Below are 27519 nucleotides of genomic sequence, written 5' to 3' on the forward strand. Positions count from 1 at the left end.
GCCCGAAAGGGCCTGGCACAGCTCCGAGAGGGGACACGGGGCGGAGCGTGACCTCCCCCCGATGCCATTAACACCCCCTCAGCCCCAGATAAAAACCCTAAATGACTTTTTAATCCTAAAACGACCCTCACTGGGAGACATGGCCTTCCTAGGGTAATCAGTAGGCTTCAGAGTGAACAAAGGGATCACGATGGCGCCGAGGAAAGCCCTGATGTCAGGTTTTACCCAAAGGAACCAGCTCAGAGGTACGAGCGCAGCGGGGTCGGTGCAAAGCTGCTGCCTTCCAGCCTCCCTGGCCCCCAGCCCGCCCTGGCTTGGCCCCGTTCCCCGGGGGCACCGCGGACAAGCTCCCTTTCTCCGGCCGACCGCAGCCCCGACGTGACTGGAAGGCAAAAGAGGCTCCCGGGCTCCCCGGCAGCACCTGGAGATCGGGCAGGGACCCCACAGCGCTCGCCTTGCCCTGAATTAATTCAGGGGACAGCCCCACAAAGGGCAGAGGAGGCTGATATTTGATTTATGGGATCGTGGTCAGCCCCCGTCCAGGAATTCCCTGACTCGTGGGGAAGAAATTAAGGAGCTGTCTCACTGCCACGGCTCTCGGGGCTTCCTTGCAGGCACAGGAATGTGCAGAACTCCAGCTATTTCAGCCCCAAATCCCAGTTCTGGAGCCTGCCCTAAATTCCAGACCCCAAACCTGCAGCAACCCCAGCACAGCATCGTTTATTACTTTCAGCTGCTCCCGGCCATGTGGGAGCGATCAGGCGTGGAGGGGAGGGGAAAAGCAGGAGCAGGGATGGGGCAGAGGCTGCGCTGGTCCCAAAAAATCAGCTCTACACCCTAAAACAGAGGAGCTCCCAGCCGAGGCTTTGCACAAATGCTTTATTGGGAGGCGAGAGATGGACACCAAACGAGATAGCGACAGGGAAGCGACGGACAGGGACACGTTTTCCTTTCGGGGGGGGGACAGACAGCGATGACAAGAGGGCACCTGGGAGCTCCACCCGGCTGGAAATCCTCCCATGGGGCCAGCATTCCCCCAGCAGAGCTCGGAGTAAAATCCCAAAGGGTTATCCCAAGGATTTGGGCTGCTTTGGGGATGCTGGAGGAGCACGGGGTAATGCCAAAAGAGGCAGGTTTGGGGCATTTGCCAGCACAAAAAATTGCTTTTCCAGCTCGTGAGCAGGGCACCGGGCACAGGGACGGGTGCTTTAAGGCTCCAGGGCCACGTGTGGTGGGAAATGGCATCCCAGGCTCGCTGGCAACCTCGTTTTTGACCTTAAAAAGCTCCAGGTGGGGATTTTCAGGGGGTGCTGAGCACCCCTTGAACCCACGGGATTCCTCAGACACTTGTTATCTCTCCCAGCCCTTCCACACCCCAGCTAAAAGGCAAGAGTGGAGGGGAGGAGAAGGGGCAGTGCAGCTCCCCTTGGGGCCGTCCTGCCCCCTGCTCACCCCAAGGGCAGAATTTGTAGGTTTTGAAGCCCTGCTGCCCTGGGATGGGCTCAGCAGAGCAGAAACCCAGTGGCTGTGCCCTGCAGAGACGGGAGAAGCTGGAGGGGCGAGAGCTGAAACCACACAGGGCAGGACCAGGCTGGCTTGGGGTCACCCTGTGCCAAAAAAAAAAAGAAAGGAAAAGCAGCTGGGATTCTCAAAACCCACCGTCTGGCTCTGGGGGAGGAAATCCAGCTGGGTTTGGGATCCTTCCAGCCCTGAGGGCAGCCCGCAGCCCTCTGCACTTTCATTCGTCACCACCAGCGCTCATTTCTTCGGCGTGGCAGAGAAACCGACCTCTGGTTGCAGTCAGCACCGCGATTTTTAATTGTTTTTTTTTCGGGAAATCTCCTCCTTGCTTTGCTCCTGAAGGCGTCTGACCTGGGTAAACTGAGCAGCAAGGCCCCAAAAAACGAGGCTGGGAAGCAAGCTCCACGCAGCGAGGCGGCGCGGCAGCCACCTGGAGAGAAATTCCAGCCCTTCAGCCGTGCGTCAGCCCCCAGCAGCAGGGATTTCGAGACACAGCACGGAGCTTAGAGATGTGCAAAGACACCCAGCGTGCTCCCAGGATCTGCATTCGAAGCAGAGCAGATATTCTCGCTCAGGAAATACCTCCTCCGACAGCCCCGCCGCTCCCGGAGCCTGCGAGCCACCGAGGGTTTGGTCCGAGGCATCTGGCAGGATCCAGCCCGGCTCCGGCTCCGAAAAATTCACGAAATCAACCCGCCAGCAAACCACATCAGCTGCTCCTGCCAAGCCCGGGGATTTTTCCATTGTGAAAGTTTCCACCGATGCTCCCTGCAGCCGCTGGAACAAGGGCAAGGGGAGATTTGTGAGGGACGGAAAGCTCCCGGCGTGGAACCCGCGTCCTTTCTGTTCAGCCTCCTCCTGTTTAGGTCTAACACCACGAGAAAAAGCTCTGAGGGCTGTGAGAAAGTGCAACGAGCTGGCAACTGAGGGTTTTTTTCCAGATTTCCCCACTTTTAAGGAGTCCGGGACACTTCTCTCCACAGCTCCTTCTGCTGTTTGCTGCGTGATCCTCACCCAGACACCATTTAGCACTGCCTGTCACTCCTTCCTCCCAGGAAAAAAAAGAGAAGAAACTGCAAGAAATCTTTCAGACAGAAGCAGACTCTCAAAAATGTTCAGCCCAGCACAGCAGGAAGGGATTCCCAGCCCTCCCACTGCTGCCAGCCTGGGGTTACCTGCTCCGAGGCCAGCACCGCACCCGTCCCCAGACGGACACGATGCCAGTCCCCAAATTCTGTGACAGTCAGGACCAAGAGCCTGGCGTGGAGTGTTGCCACATGAAAAGCCTGTTGAAGAATTTATTTCTCATCCACTTCTCAGAATTAAATCTGGTGTTAATGTACGAGGAGCCCACGGCACTCACAGACAGTCGTTCCACTTCCAAGGGGGTACTTCTGCAGCAAACTCATCTTTTTCTGCTCAAATGGAGGTGTTTTTTTTCCCCCAAATTTCTCTCAAACCATCAAAACGAGGGCAGCAGACGCGGGGAGCTGCCTCAGCGAAGTGCTCCGAGCCAGCTCCTCCAGGACACGAAGCAGGGAGGAATGCGACTTCACCCACATCGCTCACGAGTCTGACAACACGCTTGGTTTTCTCTGCGCGCGCGCTGCTGTATTTTAGCCTCCCAATTATTTTGAGCACCAGAGCAACGAGGAAAGGACTGGGAGTTTTGGTAATCTTCAGGTCGCATCTGGAAAAGTGATATTTAGCATCTCGGCTGGCGAAGCTCCATTTAATCCAGCACCAGCTAGCCCGGGGCTGGCTGTAACCCCAGGGTCGCAGTGAATTTCTGCGATAATTAACACGGAAACTTACGGAGAGGAAGGCCAGGAGCCAGCAATTACTCTTCTAACGGTGCCAGTGGCCTGGGAGAGAGCAGAGCGCTCTGGAATCGGGTGTTCTTGCCTCTAATTCTGCTTTTCTTGCCCTGGTGTGCTGGGGAAGGGGCCACGGCGTGATGCTCACCCCAATTCCCCGTGCCCCACCTGCAGCAGGAACTCATCGTGGCTCGCCACCCGCAGCACGCCTCAGCAAAACAGCCTTCGAAATGCTGCTTCCATCATACAGCACGGGTGGGCGACGGACACGAAGCCAACCAAAGGAGATTTCAGACGACCACCAGCAAGGCAGCGAGGTCACAGCTCCAACACGCGCCCGCTCCTAGGCTCAGGAGGGATTTTTGAAGGGAGGTGAAAGCAAATCGGACGAAATTGTCTGTGGATGATGAGCCCTGAAGAGAAGTTCTTGGTACAACTACTGATTTACAGGGGAACATGGGAAGCAGGCAGTGGAACGATCTAGGAAGGGACAGGGAACACGAGATCTTTCCTCCAGTACTGGGGGAACACATCACAGCCATCAGCTGCCTGCACCTCGGCGGCATCCACGTCAGCAGGATTGACTCCAAGCTCTTCCAGGATTTATCTACTGCACTTCTTGCATCTTTTTCATCCCAAAGATGCCGATCTCTGCTCAGTCATGTGTAGCAGCTACACAAAGGGAAGCATAAACACATTCCAGAGGCAGAGAGCAGCCAAATAGGCAAAGTGCCTGTTATTCAGGCTCTTTTTCCTCAGTGAGAACTCGAAAACGAACGTTAACAAAGCTGCGAGGCTCCGAAATGGAGCTCAGGGTCCCCCCTCACCTTTTTGTTTCCCAGTCCTGGCTAAATTGGCACAGGAAAGTAGCATCAGGCTCCTGCCACAGCTTAACCCTTAAGGCTGACACCGGTGAGAGGAGACTCGAGCTCCCGACGAAGCCAATTCCTCCTCTGCTTTAGAGGGAAACATTTCATGTGTAAAAAAAAAAAAGAAAAACCAAACCTAAGGGGCACTTCAAAGAAGTTCAGACGATTCCACGGAGAAATCCCGAAGCCTTTGGATACGCTGCAATGGCCTCGGTGGATCTGGGCTGCCAAACAGCCCCTTTGCAGTTGGGGCCAAGAAAGCCTGAGAACGGATGGAGCTGGGCACGATCGACTACTTGGGATTTCAGGAGGTTTTTTCCTTGCGGCAGCAGAGAGGAGCCCACTTCCGAGGGTCTGAAGAGCTTTTCACGGTCTTCAAGACGAGCTGCTTCCCAGCAAGGAAGTCCCTAAGCGCTTACACATTCTGGAGAACTAGTTCTAAGGGACGAATCTCACACCAACTTCTCACTGCTGCTGAACCGGAGAGATGAAGAGATATGGAATACATCACAGTGGCCTCTGGTGCAGTTTATTTACAACATGACTCAGTGCTGGAGAACACCAGGGTATTAACAAGCAGGAAACACGCTAGGAGGGAAAAAAGGAGAGTGGGGAAGAAAAAAAAAAAGGTTACACGTTAAAAAGGTGTTCCCTGAAGATATTTGGCTCTGTGATGCTCTAATTTAGTAGATTAACCCAAGTAAAACACAGCCAAAAGGAGCCTAACGTGTAAAATCAGCACTGATAAACTCAGCAGTAACTTGTAAGCTACATAATAGTGAGAAGCACAAAACCTTAACATGTTGCTGTCGATGGCTAGCAAGCCACCTCACCTCCTCCTACACCATTTCCTTTTATTGAATTTAAAATATGCAGCGCACAGCCCTTCGTTTCTACTGCTTCATCCCTAAAAGCACAGGATAAAGGGGAAAAATAACATTCAGCAATACCTGTTTGGTGTTGCCAGTCCTGCAGCATTAATAAATTTTGAAGCTTAGAGCTTCTGTTGAAGAATTCTTAGCAAAAAAAAAACAGGAAGACTTCTCTGGACTGCTCACTGAAACCTGAAGGATGATCTCGGAGCAGATTATTACCTTCTGTGAGCGTGGCCCAAGCACTGGTTTAACGATTACCTTTATGATATTGTAGCTAGGACTTTAGGAGCTTTCCAAGCAACCTTATCAATCATAACCCACTCGTGGCTGCATGGCTAACGCCAGAGGGCTGGCTTCTGTAGTTCATCATGATAAGAAAAGACAGGAGGTAATTATCAGAAGCCTGCAAAGCGAAGCAGGCAGCTTTACCTGCCTCACCTCACCAGCATTTCCTGGCCAAAGCAGCGTGGTACAAGCTGCTTCCAGAGCACAGGGCCTTGATTATTTACATAAAAACCTGTTTACTCTGAATCCCACAAAGCTTGCGGTTCTGCCTTCTGGCAGGTTATAAAGAAAGGAATCAGCTGGGTAAGATCTGCCTTCCCTCCAAGGAAGGAGGTTTCATTAACACAAGCGAACACCCGAAAAGTTGACAGGGAACACAGACACCAAATAATTACTGGCTGTGATTCAACGCTGTTTGTTTACATGCGGTTTCAGCATTATGCTGAAACTCCGAGCTGCCTCCCACACCGAAAGCCACAAGCACACGGGAGGAGCAAGAGCTCTGCCCGAGGACTGCGCAGCCTTGTACAGCACAGAACCTTACCACTGGAATCCACCGATGGGCTCTGTAAACCTGTGACGGATCAGGAACGTCGCAATAGCTTCAGCAACCTGAAGGAGGGAAGGAAAAACCAGTCAGGATTCAAAGGGATGCAAAGCCAAGAAGAAATCCAGGCAGTTCTCACAGGCTGCAGCAGTTCCAATTACAGCCCGTGGCTGTAGGACCCTCCTGCTCCTTTAAAACTAAGAGCTCTGTATCACAGGCTCAGGTCTAAAAGGAGATGTGTGCTTCCACGCTTCTACTTTTACTCTAAAACTGATCACACAATCAAGAAGTGATAAAAATTTTCACCATCTTTCTGTAATTCTAAAATAAAACAAAAAAAATTCACATAAAAAAAAAAAAAAGGAAACAACCACCTCTTAAGTTTAACACCAAAAAAAAAAAAGTCAGGTGACATCATGACATTATTCCTATGAAGGATAAATCAGTGTCCTGACTCTATTAATACCAGTTGGAAGCTATATTAAAAAAGAGCATCTATTTAGATGAAAATACTGATTTCACACTGGTAAAGAGAAGCACTGACAGCCTGAGTTTGGTATTCACAGCGGTCAGCGTCGAACAAGCTTTAAAAGCAGCTCAGTTTCCGACCACAGGCTGCCCTGGCTGTGCCACATTCCTGCTGCTGTCAGGACAGGAATTGCAGCATCACAGAAGCAGCCCTGCTCTGTCAGGCTGCACGCTGCTTCAGCAACATTTGGTTCCTATTTGGAAAATCTGAGCCGCCCCAACTCAGCCAAACAGAGCGACTCCAAAAGCTGGGACGAGTGGAAAGCTTCGTGAGGGAAGACAGGAGGTTAAAAGTGATCCACGCCCCATGTGGGAACAGTTAGTTCCATCACCACCAGCCTGACAGTTACAGCTACGACCTAGCCAAGCTCTGCATCTCATCTAACATCAGGCTTTCCAGCTAGCTTAAGAAATCTGGTTAAATCCAAGCTGTTTTGCAGAAAAAACACAGTTACGGGATCATGCCCAAAAGGTTCTTGCAGTATAAATCCCTGTTCCATAGTAAGCAGGGGCCCTTTTTGTATTTAGGCTGTGAAGAGCACGATTTGTGCAGCTTCACCCCCCTTTGGAGCTCACCTTGTCTGGAGCATCTTCATGGACTGCGTGGCCGCACTGTGGCAGGACTTGCATCTGGAACTTCCCTGCAGACCAAGAGAGTCAGCGTTGGAGCTGCTTTTTAAGTGGCCCTGCTTTCTAACAGCAATGTTTTAGGCAAGTAATTCTCGTGGGTACAGGAAACAGGCACCGAAACCTCAAAAGGGCTGTGAATTTAGGAACTCTTATTAGGATCTGACATTCTTTACGACCTCGCTATGCCATCTGGTGAAGGAGAAGCAGGGAAGGCAGAGTCTAAGGGAAATTGTACAATCCGCACAGCAGCCAGTTTCAACAAAATGCAAGAACTGGATGCTAAATTCATCCTCCCCAGGCATAACTAGAGCAGGTTCCCAGGGGTTCCCAGGAGATAAAACAAATCCAAACTTCTCAGAGGTTCTCGACACAGGTTAGACTAACCTTTCACAGTTGAAACTGTTATCAGATCTACCCTAATTTATCCTGTTGCCCAGTACTACTTTTCAGAATCAATCGACACGGAAATCTATGAAAACTGGGACCAGAAGAACAAAAAAATTTACGTTAATGGGGATGCTGCTAGAAACACCGGGAAACCAGACAGTTTTGGGTGGTCCCAAGTGTTCTAAGCTAGGAGCATCAAGAATCTCACTAGAAAGACAAAAAAAAAAAAAGATAAAACTTATTAAAAAGAAAGCCTCAGAGAACACATTCGCCAAGAGAAGTGTGGCAGACCCATTGCTGGAAACATCAAACACTAGACTGAACAAAAAGCATGGATAAAGCCCTTTGTGGCTTCTAATTCAACCTTTTCCTTCTCGAATTCTCCACTTTTCCTACAATCACACAGCTAAGGAATATTTGGGGATTCACAAAGTCTTTCATGCCCATTTGTTTTGGTACAATCTGTGCCTGGTAAGAGGCCGTTCCAGCTCTTGTTCGTGTACCCATAGCAACAAGCTATCATCCCAAAGGAGCATTCCAGTAAGGATATTAAATATTTACCTTGCATCTGTCCAATTGTTAGATCTTTATCCAGCCTGTCAACACCTACAATCAAATAAACAGATGTATTGGAGAAGAGCCAGGGAGAACACGGCTGTCTAAGCAGATCTTTACTGGGCGTTTTGAAAGAGACATTTGGCATAAAAAAACGTGAACCAAACATCAGCTTTGACATTCACTAGGGTGTTTCACTGCTGCACCTTAAGAGAGTAAAGTGACAGGAAAGAATCCCAACCAAAACTGTAGGAACTCATCCTTTCTACAACTTAAAAGGGTGTTTGTCTTGGTTATGCATTGTATTTGCTACCGTGACACAAAAAGGGCCCATGGCTGGCTGTAGAATATTGATAATTTAACTTTCAGGTGAAAATTCATGTAGGAAAATACTGTATTAGCAGAAGCTATCTCGATACTAGAGGCTCTGAACTGATTCCAGATCTGCACAGTTCAAATGGACTCGTTTCTGTTTCATGATACGTAGAAAAGCCAGGGTGGAGGAAACAGGTCCACTGTTCTCAGACAAAACCATTAGCCAAATGCTGATCTTGTTTTCTAAAATACAAGCGGGGCACCACTGAAGTGAGCCACTGCTGAATTTAAACAAGACACTTACCAGCTAAAAGCAAAAGCTTTGGAGTTGGACAGCTTAGGAAGAGGTTAGATAACCCCCTGAACCAGCCATCCCAGTACTTTTCTGTTTTCGCCAGTTCAATTCGCCACGTGTATAAGTGCTCCTTCTTTGTCTGCAGGGAGGAAGGAGAGAGCTCTGCATTAGTGATCAGTGAAACAGCTGAAGTGAAGCTCAGTGTCACCTGGAAATGCATCTAAAAAAATACTGGCTCCCTCTGGTGGATTACACACTGCCAGCAGGCAGCTCTTGCTCCTTATTTCTTCTCCAAATCACAACCAAAGTACACAAAAAAGGAGCAAGAAAATCAGCAGGAGCTACACCTACAGATTAAGAGAAGACTGCAGCTTTCAGGGCAGTCAATTTTTTATTATTCACTGGCACAAATAGCTCATGCACTGTCTGAACCTTCAGACTTGCCTCTCAACAAGAGTTAGGTGACACAGAAATACAAGGGGCTAAGCAGGTTGCAACGATTTTCCGTAAGGAATTCACATTCTTAGGTTGCCATTGAGCAAAAATACCACGAAGGCTCAGAAAAGAGCAGTCCTCATTCACTACTTAAGCCCCGTTTCAGATAATAAGCACTAAATCTGAGCGCATCCAAGGAAAGAAAACCAAACACACACTTCTAAATGACAACCCAGGATGGAATCAGTGGAATGAGACCAAGAAGAAAAACAAGAGTCCCGATATAAGTTTTCCACTGGAATTGCTCTCATTTATATCAGAGAAAAATTATAAATATATTTGGATATAAATATATATAGTTGGATAACTATTGGCTACTTTTCTTGCACGGGAATATCATGCAAACACAAGCTGAAACACAGCAAGAAACTCCCCACCTCTGTGTCATCTTCCTTCTTCCTTTTGTTGACAGAGCCACCCCCTTCGTCATCCTCTTCCTCCTCCTCCTCCTCTTCAATAATGCCCTCCACTATGGCTTTAGGACATTCAGGACTAGCAGCTCCCTCGCACCTGTGAAAATAAAGCCAGGAACTGATTCCCCTTCCAAAATAAACAAAAAAAATAGCATGTTTTAAACCTAAAGCGGTCAGAAATTTCTTAAACGCTGGCTGAGAAAAATCCCTCCACCAGTTCAAAAATAGCTGTGGATGAAAGACAGTCACTAAGTGCCTCTGCAGCACGTGCGTCCCCGTGCAAATAGAAATTCAATCAGCTATTTAAAAGGGACAGAAGTGGTCAAACAAGCAACAGCAGCTCTTTTCAACAGGGTATTAAAAACCTTTGTAAAGGTTCCAGGTATGTCACGGATTACTGATCCAAGTGCTATGGGTATGATTTGTTGCTGCTGTGGGTATCAAGTGGGATCAAACTAAAAGAAGAAATTTATTTTGGTAGAAAATAAGTTCAAGAGCATTTATGCAGGGATGGTATTGCAAAACAGATAGGAAGACTTTAAGAGGTTTTAGGAAAAAAAAATATCAAAAAGCAACTTACTGTTTGACTTGACCGACCATAGAAACTCTAGCAGATTCAAGATTTCTTATTTGTCCACTTTTAACACTAGAAAAAAAAAGTGAAGAAAGGCAGAAACAGTTACTAAATGTATCAGTGACTAGCAAGCCCAGAAACAGAAGCAAAACCAGATAATTTTACCCAAACCACCTGGCTCCCAGCAGGTCGCCAGGGCCTTTCCTGCACCTCTCCTTGCTGCACCCCAAGAGGTTCCTCCCAGCCCACCTCACCCTCCTGCCCAGGGCCCTCTGGAGAATCTGCTACTCCCCCTGTTTTGCACAGCTGGAGAAGTGAAAAGTGAAAGGAGGAAAACTGACAAGTCACGTAAAGTTTGTGCCTATCAGGAGTCGAGCAAAAATGGCAAGAGATTTTGAGTCTGCACAAGCTGACGCCTTACCTCCACTCGATTGCATTCTCAAGCGACTTGAACGTTTTGGGACGACTCCGTAAGAAGTTCTGCATGCTGTTCAATGCATCCATGGCCGTACCTAAAACCAAATACTTTCACTTTATGGCGTGTAGTGGAATAATTACTGTGTCCATCTATACAGAACTGGCTACCAGGGAGTGCCATCAGAGAGAGCTGGGGCTCAAAAGGGATTTAATGCAGTTAAGGGAAATACAGCTTAGTATTCCTAAACCTACAGCTGTACCTGCTCCCCCAGCAGAGAATTAATATTAGGGCATTCAGAGAGGAGGAAAAAGCATTAAGCACACATCAGCACCGTGTATTAAATAAAAAAGCAGCCTTCCTCTGAGCTAACACCAAAGTATTGCAACCAAATGACGAGTAAAAAGAGGGGTCCCACTGCAAGGACTATTTTACGTAGGTAATTTCTGTTAGGAGGGTGGAATTAGCTCAGGTTTGTGGGTAAAACCTCCTGCGTTCAGGGATTTGGGGAGAAGAGAAAAAGAAGAGCCATGCTGAGGGTACTCAGGCTTACCTTCCACAACGTCTATCATGCACAGACCCAGTAAGCTCGGCACCAAGTTGGCGACCGCCGTGTGCACCGCAATGGCACCCCCCATGCTGTGCCCAATGAGCATGATGGGGGGAGGAAGGTCCCCGTACAGGGCTTCAACCACGTTTCCAACATCTCTGCCAAATGAAGATAAAAACATGGTCAGCACCTTTATTTCTGAAACTGTTCTGGACCAGGGGAGGAGGATGTACAGATCCAAGACAGATGTCTGGCTCCAAATCATCTCTGCACACTTATTTAACCCAAAGATTGTTGGGACAAGTTTATTCCCTTTCAGTTTCATTAAGGCACTAATACAGGAAATCTTTTAAGCTAATACTTCACTGAACAAGTGTGTCATTTCCCTTTTTATAAACAGAAAGTGTTTTATTTCTTTAAATCCCTTAAGCAAACATTTTACATTGGCATTAGGTGGTGGGAGTTTTAAATAAAAGGTGAGAAAAGCATCACACGGAAAAGCACGGAAGCGTAGACTAAAAAATTCACAGTTCTGAAAGGAGAAACCTTCTGCAATCAAACAGAAAAAAATAACCAAGCCCTACCAACCAAGGCAAAGAGGCACTGAACACAAGCAAAGACTGACTCTCTCGGGAGCACAGTTACTAAAAGGCAAGCAGAGGTTTCCCCTTCTCTTTCGTAAGGCTCCTACTTTAAACTGAAGCTGTCACTGCAGTATGTGAATTTTGGCTGGCACAATTCACAAGAAAAAACATAAAACAACAACATGGCTAAAGACTGAAACCTACTGAAGTGCACAGTATTTTAAGACAGCCTCGAAGATGCCAAAATTGTCTGTGCAATTCAGAGGAACCGAAGACCTGAGCAGCACTGCATCTAGTAAACAGAAAGCGAGTCAAAAGAAAAGCCAGCTTGTTTGTTCTGTCAAGGAGAAAACGATGGGAGGATTTAATAAAAGATGAAAACTAGCTATAATTTAAGGCTCCCGTTTAAAGGCTAATGAGGAATAACTTTCAAGATCATTGCTAAGAGGAGAACGAGGTTTAAAAACAAAAGGCAACTCGTTTTCCCCCATAGCAGTGCTGCTGCAGATTGCAAACTCCCAGTTATTTCATACAGCACCTCCTCGGGACGCTGACGGATCAGGAGCTGACAAGCTGTAAGCAGCAGCAATGAGGTATACAATGGGAGTCAGGATACATTTCACACATGGCCTCCCCACAACAAATCCAGCAGATTTGTTCATGGGAAGGTTACAAAGTCCTTCGTGCTTTGATTGCAGTCATAGGAAAGAGCCTCTTTGCGTTAAACGTGGACACAACAGGATGTACTTAGCTATTTGCTGCTCACCCAGCTTGTCAAGAAGAGGATTTGCATCCCAAAGCGGGTCATGAGAATTTGTAAAAGCAACTCCCTTGGTGCTAGAGTCTCAATTCTTGACCCACAATTTGGGGACGCTGCTGGCCCAAGGCAGGTGCAGTCTGAACGCTCACTGAAGGAGCAGAAGAACCACCAAATTGGTGTTTTCAAGGTAAAATGCCCAAATTATGCCTGGGGAAAGCTTTCTCCCTTCTATTCGGAAATCTCTGGCAAGTGTTATTGAGTGTTACAGGTGTAGTGTTTACTACAATGAAGTCACTGATCTGTAATTTGGGTTTAAAATTGATGGGACCTAGAGAACAAAGTCCACTTTGGAATACGACTAAGCTGACAGAGCTGATAATTTATTCCAAATTAATTTTAAAACTGTCCTAAAATGGAAGGAAAATAAGTGATAGCTGCCAGAATCACGTGAAATGAAACCATTCTTCCAGCTCCCTTGAATGAAGGTTGTGTGCCCTCTGGAAGTGCAATCAATAAATAAAAATAGATGTGTGAAAAGTGAAATACTGAGGGGAACACATAAAGCTTCCTTACTTGGACATCGTCTCTGCAGACAGGTCTTCAGGATTCCTAACTTTTGTTTCTCCTGAAAGAACAAAAAAAGCGAAGTTCACTGAAGCTGAAAACCTTCAGACCCCTGAGGACTTTGAGCAGCAAATGCACAAAGCTTTTGGGCACAGTTATGAACAAAGAGCCCACTTCAGTTAACATGAATAATTAAGAAACCCAGAATTAATAAAAACGTTTGGTACTTCATCACATTACAGCTTAGGGGTAGGAAACACTCCCTGTGACTGTTCCCTATTAGAAATGTATCTTAAAACTGAACACCACACCTTGTTTCTACCAGGAAAAAACACTTTTAGGTCATCAAAATATAGAGGAGGGGGGTGAGGCCAACAGGTAGGAAGGAACAAGTCCACCACTGCCCTAAATAAAGGCACAGGGAGTCTCAGCTGCTGACACATGGGGTCAGGTGGCTGCAGAGCTCTACAAACCCAAACTTTCCCATCCTTGTCTTGGAATAAAAATAAGGATGCCTTAAGGATGATTTCTCAGCCGTTTTGGGAGGGATTCGTTACATCTCCTTTAAAAAAAGGGAGCATGCAATGCGCTCGTGTGATTTTAAATCATACTTACCATGGCCCCGGAGATCTAAAGCCACAATCCTACACTGAATCCTGCTAATGATTGCAGACTGCAAGAAGGGACAAAGACAAGATCATTTGCAAAGCCACACACCTCACCTAGAAAAGGATTAGCAACATTAAACACCCACTGAAAGGACAGCAAAGGCTAGGACTGACAAAACCCTCTGCTGTCAACGAAGGGGCTGAACCTGGAGTTTCAGGTCCCACAAATGATACTCCATTTAAGCTATCCTTAATTAACCAAAGCTCCATCCTTTCTACCATTGTTCACACCATCTCAAGGATGTTTATTTCATTGTGTGTTAATACATTACGTGCATTTCCTACCGAATGAGGAATTCCAGCTCTGTAGCACCCCTGAACCACAGCAGTGGGATTACAGATGCTGAAGCAATGCCCCCCCCTTTCCCCAAGCCCATCGTGTTCCAAAATTAGCCTCGGCTACACAGCAGACATGAAGATGAAGAAGCTGCTTCGCAGCACAGATTCAATTTGCTCTTAAAGAATGGAATTTTACAGGAAAGCTGGAACATACAAAATTGATTAGCCCAAAGAGGTTGGGAGGGAACGAGCGAGGAATCTTTTTCAAGTAAGGCAAGGCTGCCATAGGATGATGCCTCTATTTGTCCCTGACAGCTCAATTTGCACAAGTTATTTCAGGCATCACAGTGATTAACCAGCTCTCTCTGCTGAAAGGAAGACTTTTGTGTTAAGGAATCACTGATGATTTAAATAATGACCCCGCAGGGTTGGGAGAATTTGTTGAGGGACTGTTAATAAACCACCTACGTAATGGGCAGAGATCTGAAAGCTAACCTGTCCTCTTATTTTGGTTTTTCAGCTATTTAAATCCTTAGTGACTGAGGCACTTGCTTTCCCAACAACCTCTGAATCCACAAGTTAATATTTTAGACCCCAAAGTCACCCTGAAACCTCATTTTGCAAGGTGCTTATGCACCTAAGCAATAGTTTACCTAGTCAGATGAACAGACGACTGCTAAAAAATCAACCTGCTGTCACCAGAGAGCAAGGAAAGAGGGTCGTCAGCGTGATGTGACAGAATGGGAAACCTTCCAGTGCTCTGAGTTTTAGCCAAACAGAAATAGTTTGGGCAAGAAAAGCACAGGCACATCATCCAGGCATTCAGCAGGCCAATAAAGAGAAGAAAGCAGCACCCCTCCCTCCGCAGGCTATTATTAGATGGCTGCACTCAGTGCTTCCCAACTGGAGAGATTCTTCTTTTTCTGTTGTTTCTGGTTGGTTTTGCCATAGTTTGTTTGGCATTTTAAAGATTGTTTAAGCTCTGGTTCATTTATCTTGACTATTAGAACAAGTCCAGAGGAGGCCACAAAGATGCTGGGGAAGAGGAGGCCCCTGCCAGGGCCTGCGGGGGGGGGCAGGAAAGTTGGGGAGGGACTCTTGGTCAGGGCTGAGGGGCCAGGACAAGGGGCAGCGGCTGGAGCCTGGCAGGGGGGAGGTTTTGGGAAGAAATTGGGAAGAAATTCTGCCCTCTGAGGGCGCTGAGGGCCTGGCCCAGGCTGCCCAGAGGAGCTGGGGGTGCCCCAGCCCTGGCAGTGCCCAAGGCCAGGCTGGGAGGGGGGGCTGGTGGCCCTGACCAGGGGAGGGGGTGGAATTAGGTGGGCTTTAGGGTCCCTTCCAACCCAATCCATTCTCTGATTCCAGGTCTGCTTGGCACAAACCTGCTTTTCAAAGCATGCACAGGCAGTGATTTAATACCAGCCGTGCAAAGGCACGAGCTAATTGGGGCAGTGGCTCTCTCCAGATGCGCAGGCAGGTGCAAGGCACAAATTTATGCAAATCTTCTGCGTTATCTTTGTTAGCTGCCAACAAAAAAAAGCCAGTAACTGTGAAGTACAGTCTTAGAGCAGGTTCAGAGGAGGGCCCCAAAGATGCTCAGAGGGCTGGAGCACCTCTCCTGTGAAGAAAACCTGAGAGAGCTGGGGCTGTTCAGCCTGGAGAAGGCTCAGGGGTGACCTTAGTGCAGCTTTTCAGTACTTAAAGGGAGCTTATCAAAAATACAAACACCAAATTTCCAAATTTTTGCTTGAGCAGACAAGAAAAGGACACTCCAAAGGGAAATGGCTTTAAACTAACAGAGGTGAGACTCAGATTAGATGTTAGGAGGAAATTCTTCACTCTTCACTTCCAGAGTCCCTGGATTATAAAAGATCCCAACTAGAAATCAAGAGCTGCAAGTGGTTTTTCTTTACGTGCAATCCTTCAAAGTTTTTCTTCCTTAGCTCTGGGGTTTTTGTTTATTTTTAAACACCTTTTAAGCGTTAACGCTTAACGAAGTGCTGTGTGGAAGTTTTGGCCACTGCTGTATAATTAAAGCCTAGAAGATAAACCTTTACCTATTTAATACATATACTTAGACAACTTGAGTCAGGTACATACCAGGAGATAAGACACAGCTTTCTGAATTCATCTTCCTCATGCTTAACACAGCTGAACGATCAGCTGCCTCCCATGCTTAGAGGACCACATTAGCATGCACGTATACCTGTAAAAGTCAGCAGCTTACTTACAGTAAATACAGCCCAGGAAAGAGCAGAATGGCCTCCACCGTGTAGGAGCAGTAAGACAGGTCCCTCCGAGCCACTTTTGTAAATTCGAAAAGTGTATGAACAGTTAAGGACGTTTCAGAGAGTTATTTGATGTTACTTTGCTGAATGTATTCTGGAGTCTGCAATAGCCAACAGGGTTTTGTTTCCCACCCTCGTGTACACGAGGCCTCATTTCTTCCTCTGAGCAATGGGTATATGCAAGGATAAAACAAGCTAAGTTCTGTACAGGTTAAGAGTTCTTTTCCTATTGTCCACATCTTCTCTATAACCTACACATCTCCTGCCAGCAACCTTTCTCTTCCTTGTGCAGCAGAGAATTGAACTGAGAGAAAAACAAACCATTACCAGCGAGCGCTACGGAGCAGGTAGTTTTGATTTGGCACATTTTCCTGTTAGATCCAAGAAAAAAAACGTCAGGTAAGCCAGTAAAAAAGATTCTTAGGGCAGTCTAACTATCTGGAATATATACTGGTAAAGAAGCTTCAGGATGCTGGCTGCTTCTCCTTACTGCATTTATTTAGACACAGAAAAAATCAGTTGAACTATCACTAAAAGCACTGGGGAAGGCACAGATCTGGGAGTTGTGAGATCTGCATTTAGTGCCCCAAACTGTGACCAAGAGATCAGCCAAATCGCTCCACCTCCTTCTGCTGTTCTTCCTCTGTTCTTAGGGTGCGCAAAAGTGTCCCCCTAAATCTCACCACGCCAGCTGAGGGTACTGGCCAAGCTGTTCATCGTGGTTCTGCTGAATACTGGAGTATTTCTGTGCATCACCTACCCGAACAGGTCCATTTTCCTTTTTATTATTTATAAAGCTTCAGGGGTGTGTGCAGCACTTGACAAGGAACACAAACAAGGTGCACATCGTGACCAATTCATAGCAGCAGTTGGCACAATTAACAAGAACACAAAATAATGACAAGGTGAATAAAACAAGGGAGAGAATTTTGCTTATTTTAAATTAACAAATGCAGGGAAGTAATTATCACTGATATTGGGGCTGAAAGAGCTTGGAAATTTGGTTTTCTTAACGGCCTCCAGCAAGCTGGGATATACATGCTTAAAAACTAAGCAACTAGTAAGTTACAGGGTTGTGTTATTTAACCACAGAAAAACATTTTCATTTTGCAGTTAGCTCAGAAGACCTGGAAGTACCTCTCAAAACACTTTTTGTCAGAGCTGGTGGGTACAGATAACCAGTGAATGGCACACCCAAAGCCAGCTGATGGCCTCTGCCTCAAACTGAGCACGTTAAAGAGGATTACAGACATCAGCTGTGCTGATCAGTAACTGGAAGACTTGCAAAAAGGAGTGTGCTCAAAGAGAAGCATAAAAGCAGCATGAATATTTGTGAAGGGGGCAGAAATCTTGGAGATAAATTGTTAAAAGCTGGTGTGATGCAGCCAGAAGTCTCCCTGCTGGCATCGCCACCTCCAGCTGGGCCAGAGGGAGAAGCCTCCCCACCTGCACAGCAGCTAGTGGGCTTGGATTTGGGGGGCAACAAGTAGCAACCCACACTTTTGGGGGTGCACACGACTGTGCTTGTGTGTTTGTGCATGTATAAGGGAACAGAACTTCCTAGAACAGTTGTAGAGGGCCTTGGGAAGTTTGTAGTGTTTATTAACATGTAGATATTCAGTGCTGGGGACTGGTTTTGGACCACTGATGCTGATTCTGAACACTGACTGCCAGTTAACTGCCTGTTAATAAATAAATAATAATAAAGATACATGGATAAACAAGGGAAGATAAGAAGAAATGCGTGGAAAAGATTAAAAGAACCCTGATAAACTCAAAGACAGGACACTGCCCCCAGTCGTTACGGAAATCTCAACCTGGCAAAAAGGATATATCCTTGCCGGTTTCGTTTTCTACCACAACGTCCTCCATAGACTCGAAGTACTGGCTCCAAAGCACCGGGGAGAAATCACGCTTTCTTCCAGGGCTGCAAGAAAAAGAAAAGATATTTTGGTAAGTCTTTCATTTAAATTGGCATGCAGGGGTCACGGCATCCACTGAAGAGGATACACCTGTGTTATAGAACAGTGTAGAATTAGAAGAAAATGATACTTAAGTGAAATTCTTATAATATTAATGAATTTATAGTCAGTAAGGAAATCCATCTTTTGCTTTCCTAATTGTTGTTCCTGTTGAGATCACAAAAATGCACAAGAAAACTAACGGAGACACAGTGAGAACGCTTTCCTCATGAAGCGATGCCAGGGAAGACTGAACAATGGTCACTGAGACTACACAAGACCTAAATCAAGGGAAAATAAAAAAAGAACAGGGCAATGTAGAGATGCTGTCTCCCTACAACCTCCCAGTTTGCAACAACCCACAGCTCACAGCCTTCAGAGTCAGAGGTGCCTTTGTTTGTCACGGTCCTTCTCTAGCCCCTGCTGCTGACACGACTGGGAGCACTTCAGTGCCTGGAGCACAGGAAGCCACCCCGAATTTATGACTCAGCCCATGAATCATCATCAAAATAATCATCAAAGCAGCACGTCCCTCTCAGAAGTCACCTTGACACTGCACGCTGTAGGGTTACTGCCAGTCTGGCGAGGATATAAAAAATTAAGCACCTGATTAAAGACAAAATGAGTACTTGCCATGATAGTGCAACGCTTTCCTAGAAATCCCCTCTGATTTTTGGTAGGGGTATCCTTCAAACAAAGTGAAACTGCCCCAAAAGCAGGATTTTTCAAAAAACTTGTATTTTAAATTAAGGACTGTAATGACAGGACCGCATAATGGGTGCTGACAGCTCTGCCTTGGAAGCACGGGCTTCCAGGCTTCGGTTTGCTCCAGGCTTTGCACTTTTTCCCTGGTTAATTTAAGCCAAGTTCCTTTTTCTATCAGATCGTGTGCCAAACGTAGATGAAAGAGCACTGCACCAGCCCAAAAATCATCCTGGTGGGCACCAGGGGTGTGCTGTGTTAAAATCAACTGGGGATAAACGATTTGGGGATGGGGGCTGCCCCACCTGCACTGGGGCTGTCAGCAAAACCGAGCGCCACCCCGCTTCGTGTCCTACCTGGGGGGTTTCCTCCTTTCCTGTGGCATTTTCCTGCCCCTGCTCTGCAGGCAAAAGGGAATAACATCGAGGAGAGGCGCTGCCTTCCCCAGTAACACCCCCAGAACACCAGCTGGTATTCCTCACCCGCAGGCTCACCCCCTCGCTGTACAAAAGGCTGGCTGCTGCCACAGCTCGTTGACGAGCACATCACGAAACTGCTGCAAGGAGCACGCCTGAAATTAGCGCCACGGATCTGGCGCCCTGAGAACAAAATCCCCCTGAATTACGGGGTGAGCACTGCCCTTTTCCGCAGGCATCACGCAGTCAGGGCTCTCAGAGGTGCCCCGCTGACAAATCCATTCGTTTTCTGGTTCCATCAGCTCGATTCAAGCCCAGCACCACGCAGGATGAGTAACAGCAGCGCAGGGCTCCGCTGCCTTCCTGCTCCTCGGCTTCTGGGGGAGGCGATCAGCACGAATATGGAAATCAGGCCCGGGCGTGGGGGGCAAGAGACCTTCACAGAAGAAAATCTCCTCTGCTGAAGGAGGTTTCCCCTCAATTCCTGGCTTCCTAAGGAACAGGCAAAGCAGCTTTTTAGTTCTGTCGAAGTAAAACTCCGATTTCCCCTGGTATTTCTAGAAAATGAACCAGAAAACAACCGCCCCCAAACGCTCCAAATTCGCTTCTGTGGGTTCCCAGACTCCGGTGTTGTTCTTGTCGAGCTTCAGTTAAATACAACGAGACGTCACACACCTCCACGAAGCCAGAAAACATTCCTCTCTGCCTCAGCTTCACCTCATTCTTCGATGAGCTTACAAATCACCTGGTTCTTTCAAAGAACGCCGTAGCTCAAAAGGAACAGAGCAAGAGAACAGAGATGAGAAGCTGCTGTAGTATCAGGAAGAACCAAGCACGGGTGTCCAGGTGTTCAAGGAGAGGAGGCCACATTTGATAAAACATCACCAAGATGCCAGCAATCGAGGGTGAATTGGGAAACCTGCTGACTTGCCATTTCTTGAACTTGCTGTGATGGAGCGAGCGGCCCACGGCTCGGGTAATTCCTCCTCTCCTAGGATGAGCAGTTAATGACAACAAATTCCATCATGATTTTAAAATGCTGCATTTCAGACTTTTCTAAAACGTGTTGCTGCTGAGTTCAGGTTTGATTGTCCCAAAGAGATCCGTGTGGTTAATAAATATCACCACCTACCCGGCTGCAACTTCCCAAATAATTCACAGAGCTGCTGAACTGCAGGAACTCCCCACAAACTCCTTTTGTTGTGAGACCTGAACGTTTGAGGGTGGTTTTTTCTGCCCAAAACAGAGGCAGAATTCCCACAGGAGCTGCTGGATGATCCTATCCCGCTGGATGAAGGTTCCTGGTTGCGAGACAAATTCCTCCTCTTGTGCAGACAGGGCTACAGCAAGCATCACACAAATGAGAACCAAATGAGACCCAACAGCAGAACACCCCCAGGTAAATTACTTCACCTCAGTTGCTCTTGGGGTCATTTTTTCCCCACCTCTCTCAAGCAAGTGTCATCTCCTGGGGACCCTGGGATCGTTCTGCAGCCTTTTGGAGTGACCCGATGCAGCTCCTCCTCCTGGCAGACACTGGTGGAAGTGTGCTCGTTGGACCAGAGGACCTTGAAAGTGTTTTGAACCTCGATGATTTTAGGATTTTATGAGCTGCTGCAAGCACTCATGCAGTCACCATAATGCAGGAGGAACCTGTGCTGCTAGAGAAGATTGCTGCCCCTTCGTTCCCCTCTCTTTACCATCTAACTGCTCCCTGACAAACAGTTTTCCAGGAAAAAAAGCAGAAAAACAAGGGCAGAAACCAGAGACTCGTTTTAACATCTCCACGCCCATTCCTGGTAGCAGAAATCCAACGTGAGGTCTACTGCTAAAGCTCTGGAAGGTCCCCAGACCTCCTCCTGCTGAAGTTCTCCTGCAGGAGGCAGTCGGACGCTAATACCAAGATAAAACCCCAAAGGATAACTCACGGGTTGCAAGAGGAGCCCATGAAATCAGAGCTGAGCCGCTCCCTGGGAACTTGCCACTCCGCTTCTTGTCCTGTTTTTGAATTTTTGGTGTTAGTAAATGCTTCAAATTCAGCTTAATAAGAGTTAACACCTCCAGAGAAAACATTAGAGGTTGTGTCAGAGGGATGAAGTGTCTGGGACCCATACATCCTGGAACTCCTGCCTGCAGGGGAACTACAGCAGAAAGCAGAAAGGACCTGGGAGTCAAGAACTGTTGTCACCTCTGATGCAACTCCGTGCAGACTGGTTTAAAATCACAATACTTCCCTCCAAATAATGCTGGGGAAAACGCAAGGGGCCTCAGATTTAATCCCAAACCCCAAATAGGGTAAAAATAGCCGTGGAGTTTTCCACAAGACAGCTGGTGACTACAGGAGGCAAAGGCTAATTTAAAAAAAAAAAGCAGCACCATGCTACCAGAACCTGAGCCTGATTTTGTCTCGTCTCAAAAGAATTGGTACCTGCCATTCATTCTTCTTTTAAAGCTGCTTTTTTTTTTAGGGCTACATCGCCACAGACCACGTCAGAAGCAAGCCCAACAAGCAGCAGCTGCAGTTCTGCACCTTGCTACGCCGCAGCAGCACTTTGCCGACCAAATATTTAAGCTGTCAGAACTAATTACTGCCTTTTAAAGCATCCGGCAGACCAAAACAGAAGCGGCTCCACCACAATAGGTTTCCGAGAACGAGCCTTAGACTCCAAGCCAGGCAGCCACCACACGGACCTGGAATCCTAAAACAAGTTCTGGGCAAGCTCTGCTGCTGGTTTTGGTCTCCTGTGAGGTCTGCCAGGGCACCAGGAGCTCACATTTTCCCAAATTCCTCACCAATCTGCACTGGGTTCTTCCTTCAGCTATCAAAAAAATAAAATAAGAGTTGTATCAAGCAGGGAGAAGCAGTTTTAGAAATTAATTCCCTTTTCTGTTGACCTCGACTCCATATTTAGGACTACAAAAGCAGTAACAGAACACAGATACTTAACCCCTGCAGTATATTTGAACCTGAGCAAAATAAATTAATTATAAGCTATTTAGGAACTGCCATGGCTGACAAGTTGTATTTTAAGAAAAAAAGTCTAAAAATTGGCAAGAACAGCGTGGTAAGTTCTGCATAGGGCACTGAATGCACGAAGTGTTTATTAAAAGAAAAATCAGGAGAAAAAATGATTAAAAAAGGGAGAAACCAGTCACAATTGTCAAGATCAAATTAAGCAGATCGGATTCAATCAAGGCCTTCCAGCTAATTAAAAGATCCCGGAGAACACGCATCATTTTCATTCCCATGCTGGAAAACAGCAGCACACTCTTTGTTTCCAAATCTCATTTGGATGCTCGGCTCTGATTAAGCTGGGTCTGGAAGGAAGCTAATGAAGAACTTACAATTAAGCTGGGCCTAGAAGGAAGCTAATGAAGAACTTGGAGTAAGATGCACACGCAGAAGCTGTTCCAGCTGTCAGGAGCTGCTTCTGGGGGGTCTCAACCCCTCACCGGTGGTTTTGTAAGCTCCATTTTGTCAATCCAAGTTGGATTTTGTTTCCTTTTCAAGCACACGACTCAAGACCTCAAGATATGAAGGCAATTAGGGAGATCTGCTCCTTGAAATAAGCAGGATCTAAAAAAGGAACGTGAGCTGCTCTCACCGGGGTGCTTTTTGTGCACTGCCCTAGTGGAAGAGAAGCACCACCTCCCTCCCCACAGCCTAACAATGCAGGCAGAGCGCTTAAAAGAGGAATATATCAGGGCAGCAGCTCACGTGCAGCTGGGAGGGGGCTGGAATTTAGAGGAGAGGAGGCAGAAATCAAGGCAGCGTGCTGGGAGATGCAAAAAAATCCAAGCGTGCACCTCGCACAGCTGCAGGACCCGTCTGAATTCTGTCCCCGCAGCCATTTCGGCTGCCCAGGGCCATGGTTTTGCTGAAATTTTCACACCGGTGTTGCACACAAAGGGAGGATTCGGTCTCCTTACTGCCTCACCGTGCCTGTTTGCATCTTCCCGTGCATCATTTCCTGATATACAACGGGAAGAGAGGAGGAGCCTGCAGGCACAAGCAGGGCTGGCGGAGGAGCAGAGCTCCAGCCAGCCCCACGTGGGCACAGCTCAGCTGTTTCAGCCTCTTGGACGACCTGGATGAGACTTCCCAGGAGAGAAACACAAGGAAAATGGCAAAAAAAATAAATAATACACAAATCTATTCTCACCTACGTGAAGGCAGCAACGGGTGATGTTTTATCTCACACTATAAGTATTAATCTTAACAGGGCACGACAAAAAGGCTGTGAGGATTTATTGTGGCTAAGAAGTCCTCAGCACTTCTTCAGCAAACCTTTAATCCCAAGGGAAGCTGGAAAATGATGGTTTTTTGAAGGAAGCATCCTGCCTACCTCTGTAATTTGCCCTTCGAGTCGGGGGTGGCTGCTGCTTGAGACACCTCGGTGCTGCAGTAAATTTATGTGCCCAAAGCAATCTCACCTGCTCCTTTCCACTCGCCCTCAGCCACCCCACGGAGCCACGTTAACGCTGCCTGCCTGGCTGGTAAAAGAGAAAAATTTGAAAGTTAGGGTTAGAATTAAGTAAAAAATGGAATTAGGGGAAAAAAAAGAGAAGCCAAAACTCCAGTCTGAGGCCTGGGGTATTCGAAGCCAAGCGAATCTGCAGGGAAACCAGCTTGCCAGTGCTGCTGGGTGTTAAGTGAAAACAAACACCAATGGCCCTGCTTCCATGTTAAGAAATTCAGAGCCCAGGAACAAAATGGATTTATAAACACGAGATGATAAAAAGATCAAACAAATCTTCTTCTAATTCTAATTCTTTTTGTTCCCCACAGAAGTTTGAATTTTACAGGACTATTTTGGCGTACCCTGGGGTATTTGCCCGGGCTCTAAGTCGCACAAAGCTTTTCCAATGCCTAAAGTTACGTAGAAATACTTCACACAGATGCAGCCACACAGAAAAACTGCAGAAGACAACCTGAGCCGAGAGGTAATCACAGCACTAATAAAAAGAAACCACCGTGCTGAGGTGTCAGCATGAAGTTACCACCCAGAAACGCCCACCAAATTTATCTTTCCAGTCCCCAGGCGTGCGAAAGCCTCTGCTGAAATTCCAGTCCCAGTTTTGGGCCGCTGCCCGAGCCTCAAAAAAATCAGCTGGGATCTACGGAGAGGTCGGAGGTCTCGAGGGGAGAGGAAACAGTTCCAAGCCAAAGTGTCTGCTACAACACCGAGACCAGAAGCCATCACCCAGCCCACGTTATCAGACATTATTGGAGCTCTCTGCTGCACCACCCTGCCTGCCTGGGACGTCCAAAATAAATTTAAAAGCTGCACCAGATCTGCCCTGCTCTGCTGTAACAACCCCAAAGCCCTCCTCAGCACAGCAGTTTCACCTCACCGCTGCTCTCCTCTGTCTGTTGTGCTTTTTTTCACCTCCTTTTCCTGTTTCAACTTCAAATATCACCGTGTGAGGCTGTTCTTGTGCCAGGTGTGTGGTGCCTGCCCACCAGGACGCCATCCATAAAGGGATTTACTCAAGAGTAAACCAAGGATACAAAGGCACGCTGCAGCTCCAAGAGGACTACAAAACACTCCCTGCTGCTTCTAAGGGGAATTTTTGATGCTCATCCCAACACCACGCTGCGTGTCAACATTTCTGGAAGCATTTGAACAGGAAAAGAGAGGTTGATAACAGCATAAAACAACAGAAAAATGAGTTCCCTGCATCATCACTTCCCTCTCAAACACAAAACACTCAAAAACCCTCTGAAGATCAGGAAAGGAGGGAAGCATTACATGAATTACTGTATGGGATTGCTGCTAAGCGGCACTCCACCTGCCTAAATAGCACCGAGGTGTGACACTCCCCACAGACACGAGCACAAAAACTGCTCGGCTGTGCTTTGTTCGTTTCCCTGCCACCAGGGAATGAAGCAACGAGCATCAGGGGCGCAGCCTCAGCACCTCATTAAGCTGGTACCTTAACGACCTTCTCTGTGTTTCCTACCCAAAATGACCAGGAGCCCAGATTTCCAGAAGCAGCACCGACGTGGAAAACGCATCCCACGGCACAGCGACGTTTTGCTGAAGAAGCCACTCGCTTAGAAGAATAAAAACCAGCCTGGATCTGCCAGCTTACCCATCCCGAGGTCCTGCAGCAGCCAGCAGATCGCCTGACGGGGCAGGAAAATTAATTTTTGACTTCTTGTCCTTACCACAGAGACACCTGGCAGGAGCTGACAGCAAGACAAACCGGGAACTGATTTTCCTCCTGGTGAAAGCCACCTTAACACCAGCGTGGGAAGCAGTTCTATTTATTAACGAAGTACGAATGCTTAATTGAACAGGCGGTGAGACGTGGTGTCTATTTATAGTGCCATCGCTGCTTTAAGGGAAGAATTAGGGTGCTGGCGAGGTTTACAACCCACGAAACCACTATAAAACACTTTGAAAACTTCACAAAATAACCACAGAAGGTGAGACTGAGCTCGGCAGGGTAAAAAGAAGAAGAAATAAGAACCATTTCTTCACCTAAACCAGAAAAATTCTCTGCTTAGTCCCATTTTAAAGGGAGCCAGCAGGAGTAAATCAGATATTTAGCATTAAATCTAGCCCTGTGGGCACCAGGTTGCCTTCAGCAGGTTCCTCTGGAGCATGAGACCCTCCACAACACCAGCGGGGGAACTTTTTGTTCAGTGACCCGTGCACATCTGCACCACACAGCACAACAACAGGAATCAGAGCCCTTCTACACGGCTTTAAAATAATCCAAATTAAAAAAAAAAAAAAAAAGAGAGCATTTAGTGAGCATTTGAGGCTCAGAGTCTGACTCCTAATTAAAGAGCAAAGCTTTTGCCAAGGCTGTCCTTGCCAAGCCGGTCCCTGACAGCTCCCGTCCACGCAGCCCGACGCCAGCCAATCTTCTCTGACGCTTCCAGAAGACGTTCTCACTCCTGCTTGGAAGATTTCACATCTTTTTTACTGTGTTGCACTGTCCCGGATGAAATATTGCCATCACCTGAAGCACCGACTGGTGCACTCTGCACTCGCCCTCCGCACAGCTTCACGCAAGCCGGGTAAAGCAGCAGGTACAAGGGAGTTATTACAAGGCTATTTTTGCACTTTTTCCCTTAAAAAGGAGGCAGGCCTAAGAAGACCGGGGTGTGCTCTGGCTCTCATAAGTCCCAGTCCCCTTAAGATGCCCCCCCCCAGCACAGAGGTACCTGGAGAAGCCTGCTTGAGGTGCTGCTCCCTGAGGAGGAACTGGGCAGGAACAGGGCTGGGGGCTCGTTGGGCTCCCACCCCACCTCATCACTCACCTTCCTTCCATGGACACACAACTCTGGGGAGCTGCAGCCCCCCCAGGCACACCCACACACAAAAAGATCTCTCTTCCACCAGCCCCCCAGCAGCAGACACCCCAAACCCCCAAGGTACACCCCAAACACCCATAAAATCCTTCTCAAAGCTCACTCAAGCCCCTCAGCACACACCCCAAGCCCCTCAAACCCCCCAAAGCACACCCCAAGCTTCTCCTAAAGTACCCCAGACGCCTCATCAAAGCATCCCTCAAAGCAGACTTGAAGACCCCTCAAATCATCCCCCAAGCACCTAAAACACCCCAAACCTCTGAAAGCACTATCTAAGCCACCCCAAAGCAACCCCACAACCACAGAACACGCCCCAAGGCCCCCCAGAAACACCCTAAACCCCCTGAAAACACCTCCTGAGCCCCCACAAACCCAAACCAGCACAGACAGCACCCAAAACCAACCCCATCAGGCCAGGAGGCCCTCACCTTACCCAAAAAAAAACGAGGCCTCACCTCCCACACCCCAAATCTCCTCAAACCCCCCTCAGATCCCCTCAGCCCCCCCCCCAAGCCCCCATAGGCCCCCCATACCCCCCCCAGCCCCCTCCATCGCCCTCCCATCACCACCTTGCCCCCCAAAATCGCCCCCCATGTACCCCCCCGTACCCCATGCGCATCTTGGAGCCGGCCTGGCCGCCGCCGGGCAGCGGGGGCCGCGGCGGGAGGCGGCCGAGGTGCAGCTGCTTCTCCAGGGCCGACATGGCCGCCAGCACGGCCCGGCCCCGCCGCCCCGCCGTCCCCCTTCAGCCCCCGCCGGAAGCGCCTACGCGAGGGCCGCTGGGAAATGTAGTCCGCGCCTCCATAGGGGCCAACGGGAGCGCGGTGCACGACGGGAGGTGTAGTCCCGGCGGCGCCCCCGTGAGGGCTTCTGGGAAATGTAGTCCGCGCTTCCACAGGGGG

At 47.9% G+C, this 27519-nt stretch overlaps 1 protein-coding gene across 3 annotated transcripts; it reads right to left on the bottom strand.

Annotated features, from left to right (window-relative positions):
• Nucleotides 1-865: 865 nt before the first annotated feature.
• On the bottom strand, nucleotides 866-27356 carry PPME1 (protein phosphatase methylesterase 1). 3 transcript variants are annotated; one of them, XR_014685141.1, is made up of 15 exons: nucleotides 27226-27356; nucleotides 18044-18138; nucleotides 16155-16246; nucleotides 13595-13652; nucleotides 12989-13040; nucleotides 11075-11229; nucleotides 10528-10618; nucleotides 10113-10178; nucleotides 9497-9629; nucleotides 8634-8763; nucleotides 8021-8065; nucleotides 7019-7083; nucleotides 5912-5979; nucleotides 3337-4795; nucleotides 866-3211 (listed from the first exon to the last, which is right to left on the bottom strand). XR_014685141.1 is itself a non-coding variant. In XM_084494631.1 (14 exons), exons 1-14 carry the CDS (start codon nucleotides 27318-27320, stop codon nucleotides 4777-4779), a joined length of 1164 nt encoding a protein of 387 aa, XP_084350757.1. In that variant the 5' UTR covers nucleotides 27321-27356; the 3' UTR covers nucleotides 866-4776. The 3 variants fall into 3 exon arrangements, 1 of the variants encoding a protein (XP_084350757.1); XR_014685142.1 differs by having other exon boundaries at nucleotides 866-2565; nucleotides 2697-4795; XM_084494631.1 differs by having other exon boundaries at nucleotides 866-4795.
• Nucleotides 27357-27519: the final 163 nt, after the last annotated feature.

The sequence above is a fragment of the Aythya ferina genome (assembly GCF_964211825.1).
Source record: "Aythya ferina genome assembly, chromosome: 1".
NCBI classification, from domain to species: domain Eukaryota; kingdom Metazoa; phylum Chordata; class Aves; order Anseriformes; family Anatidae; genus Aythya; species Aythya ferina.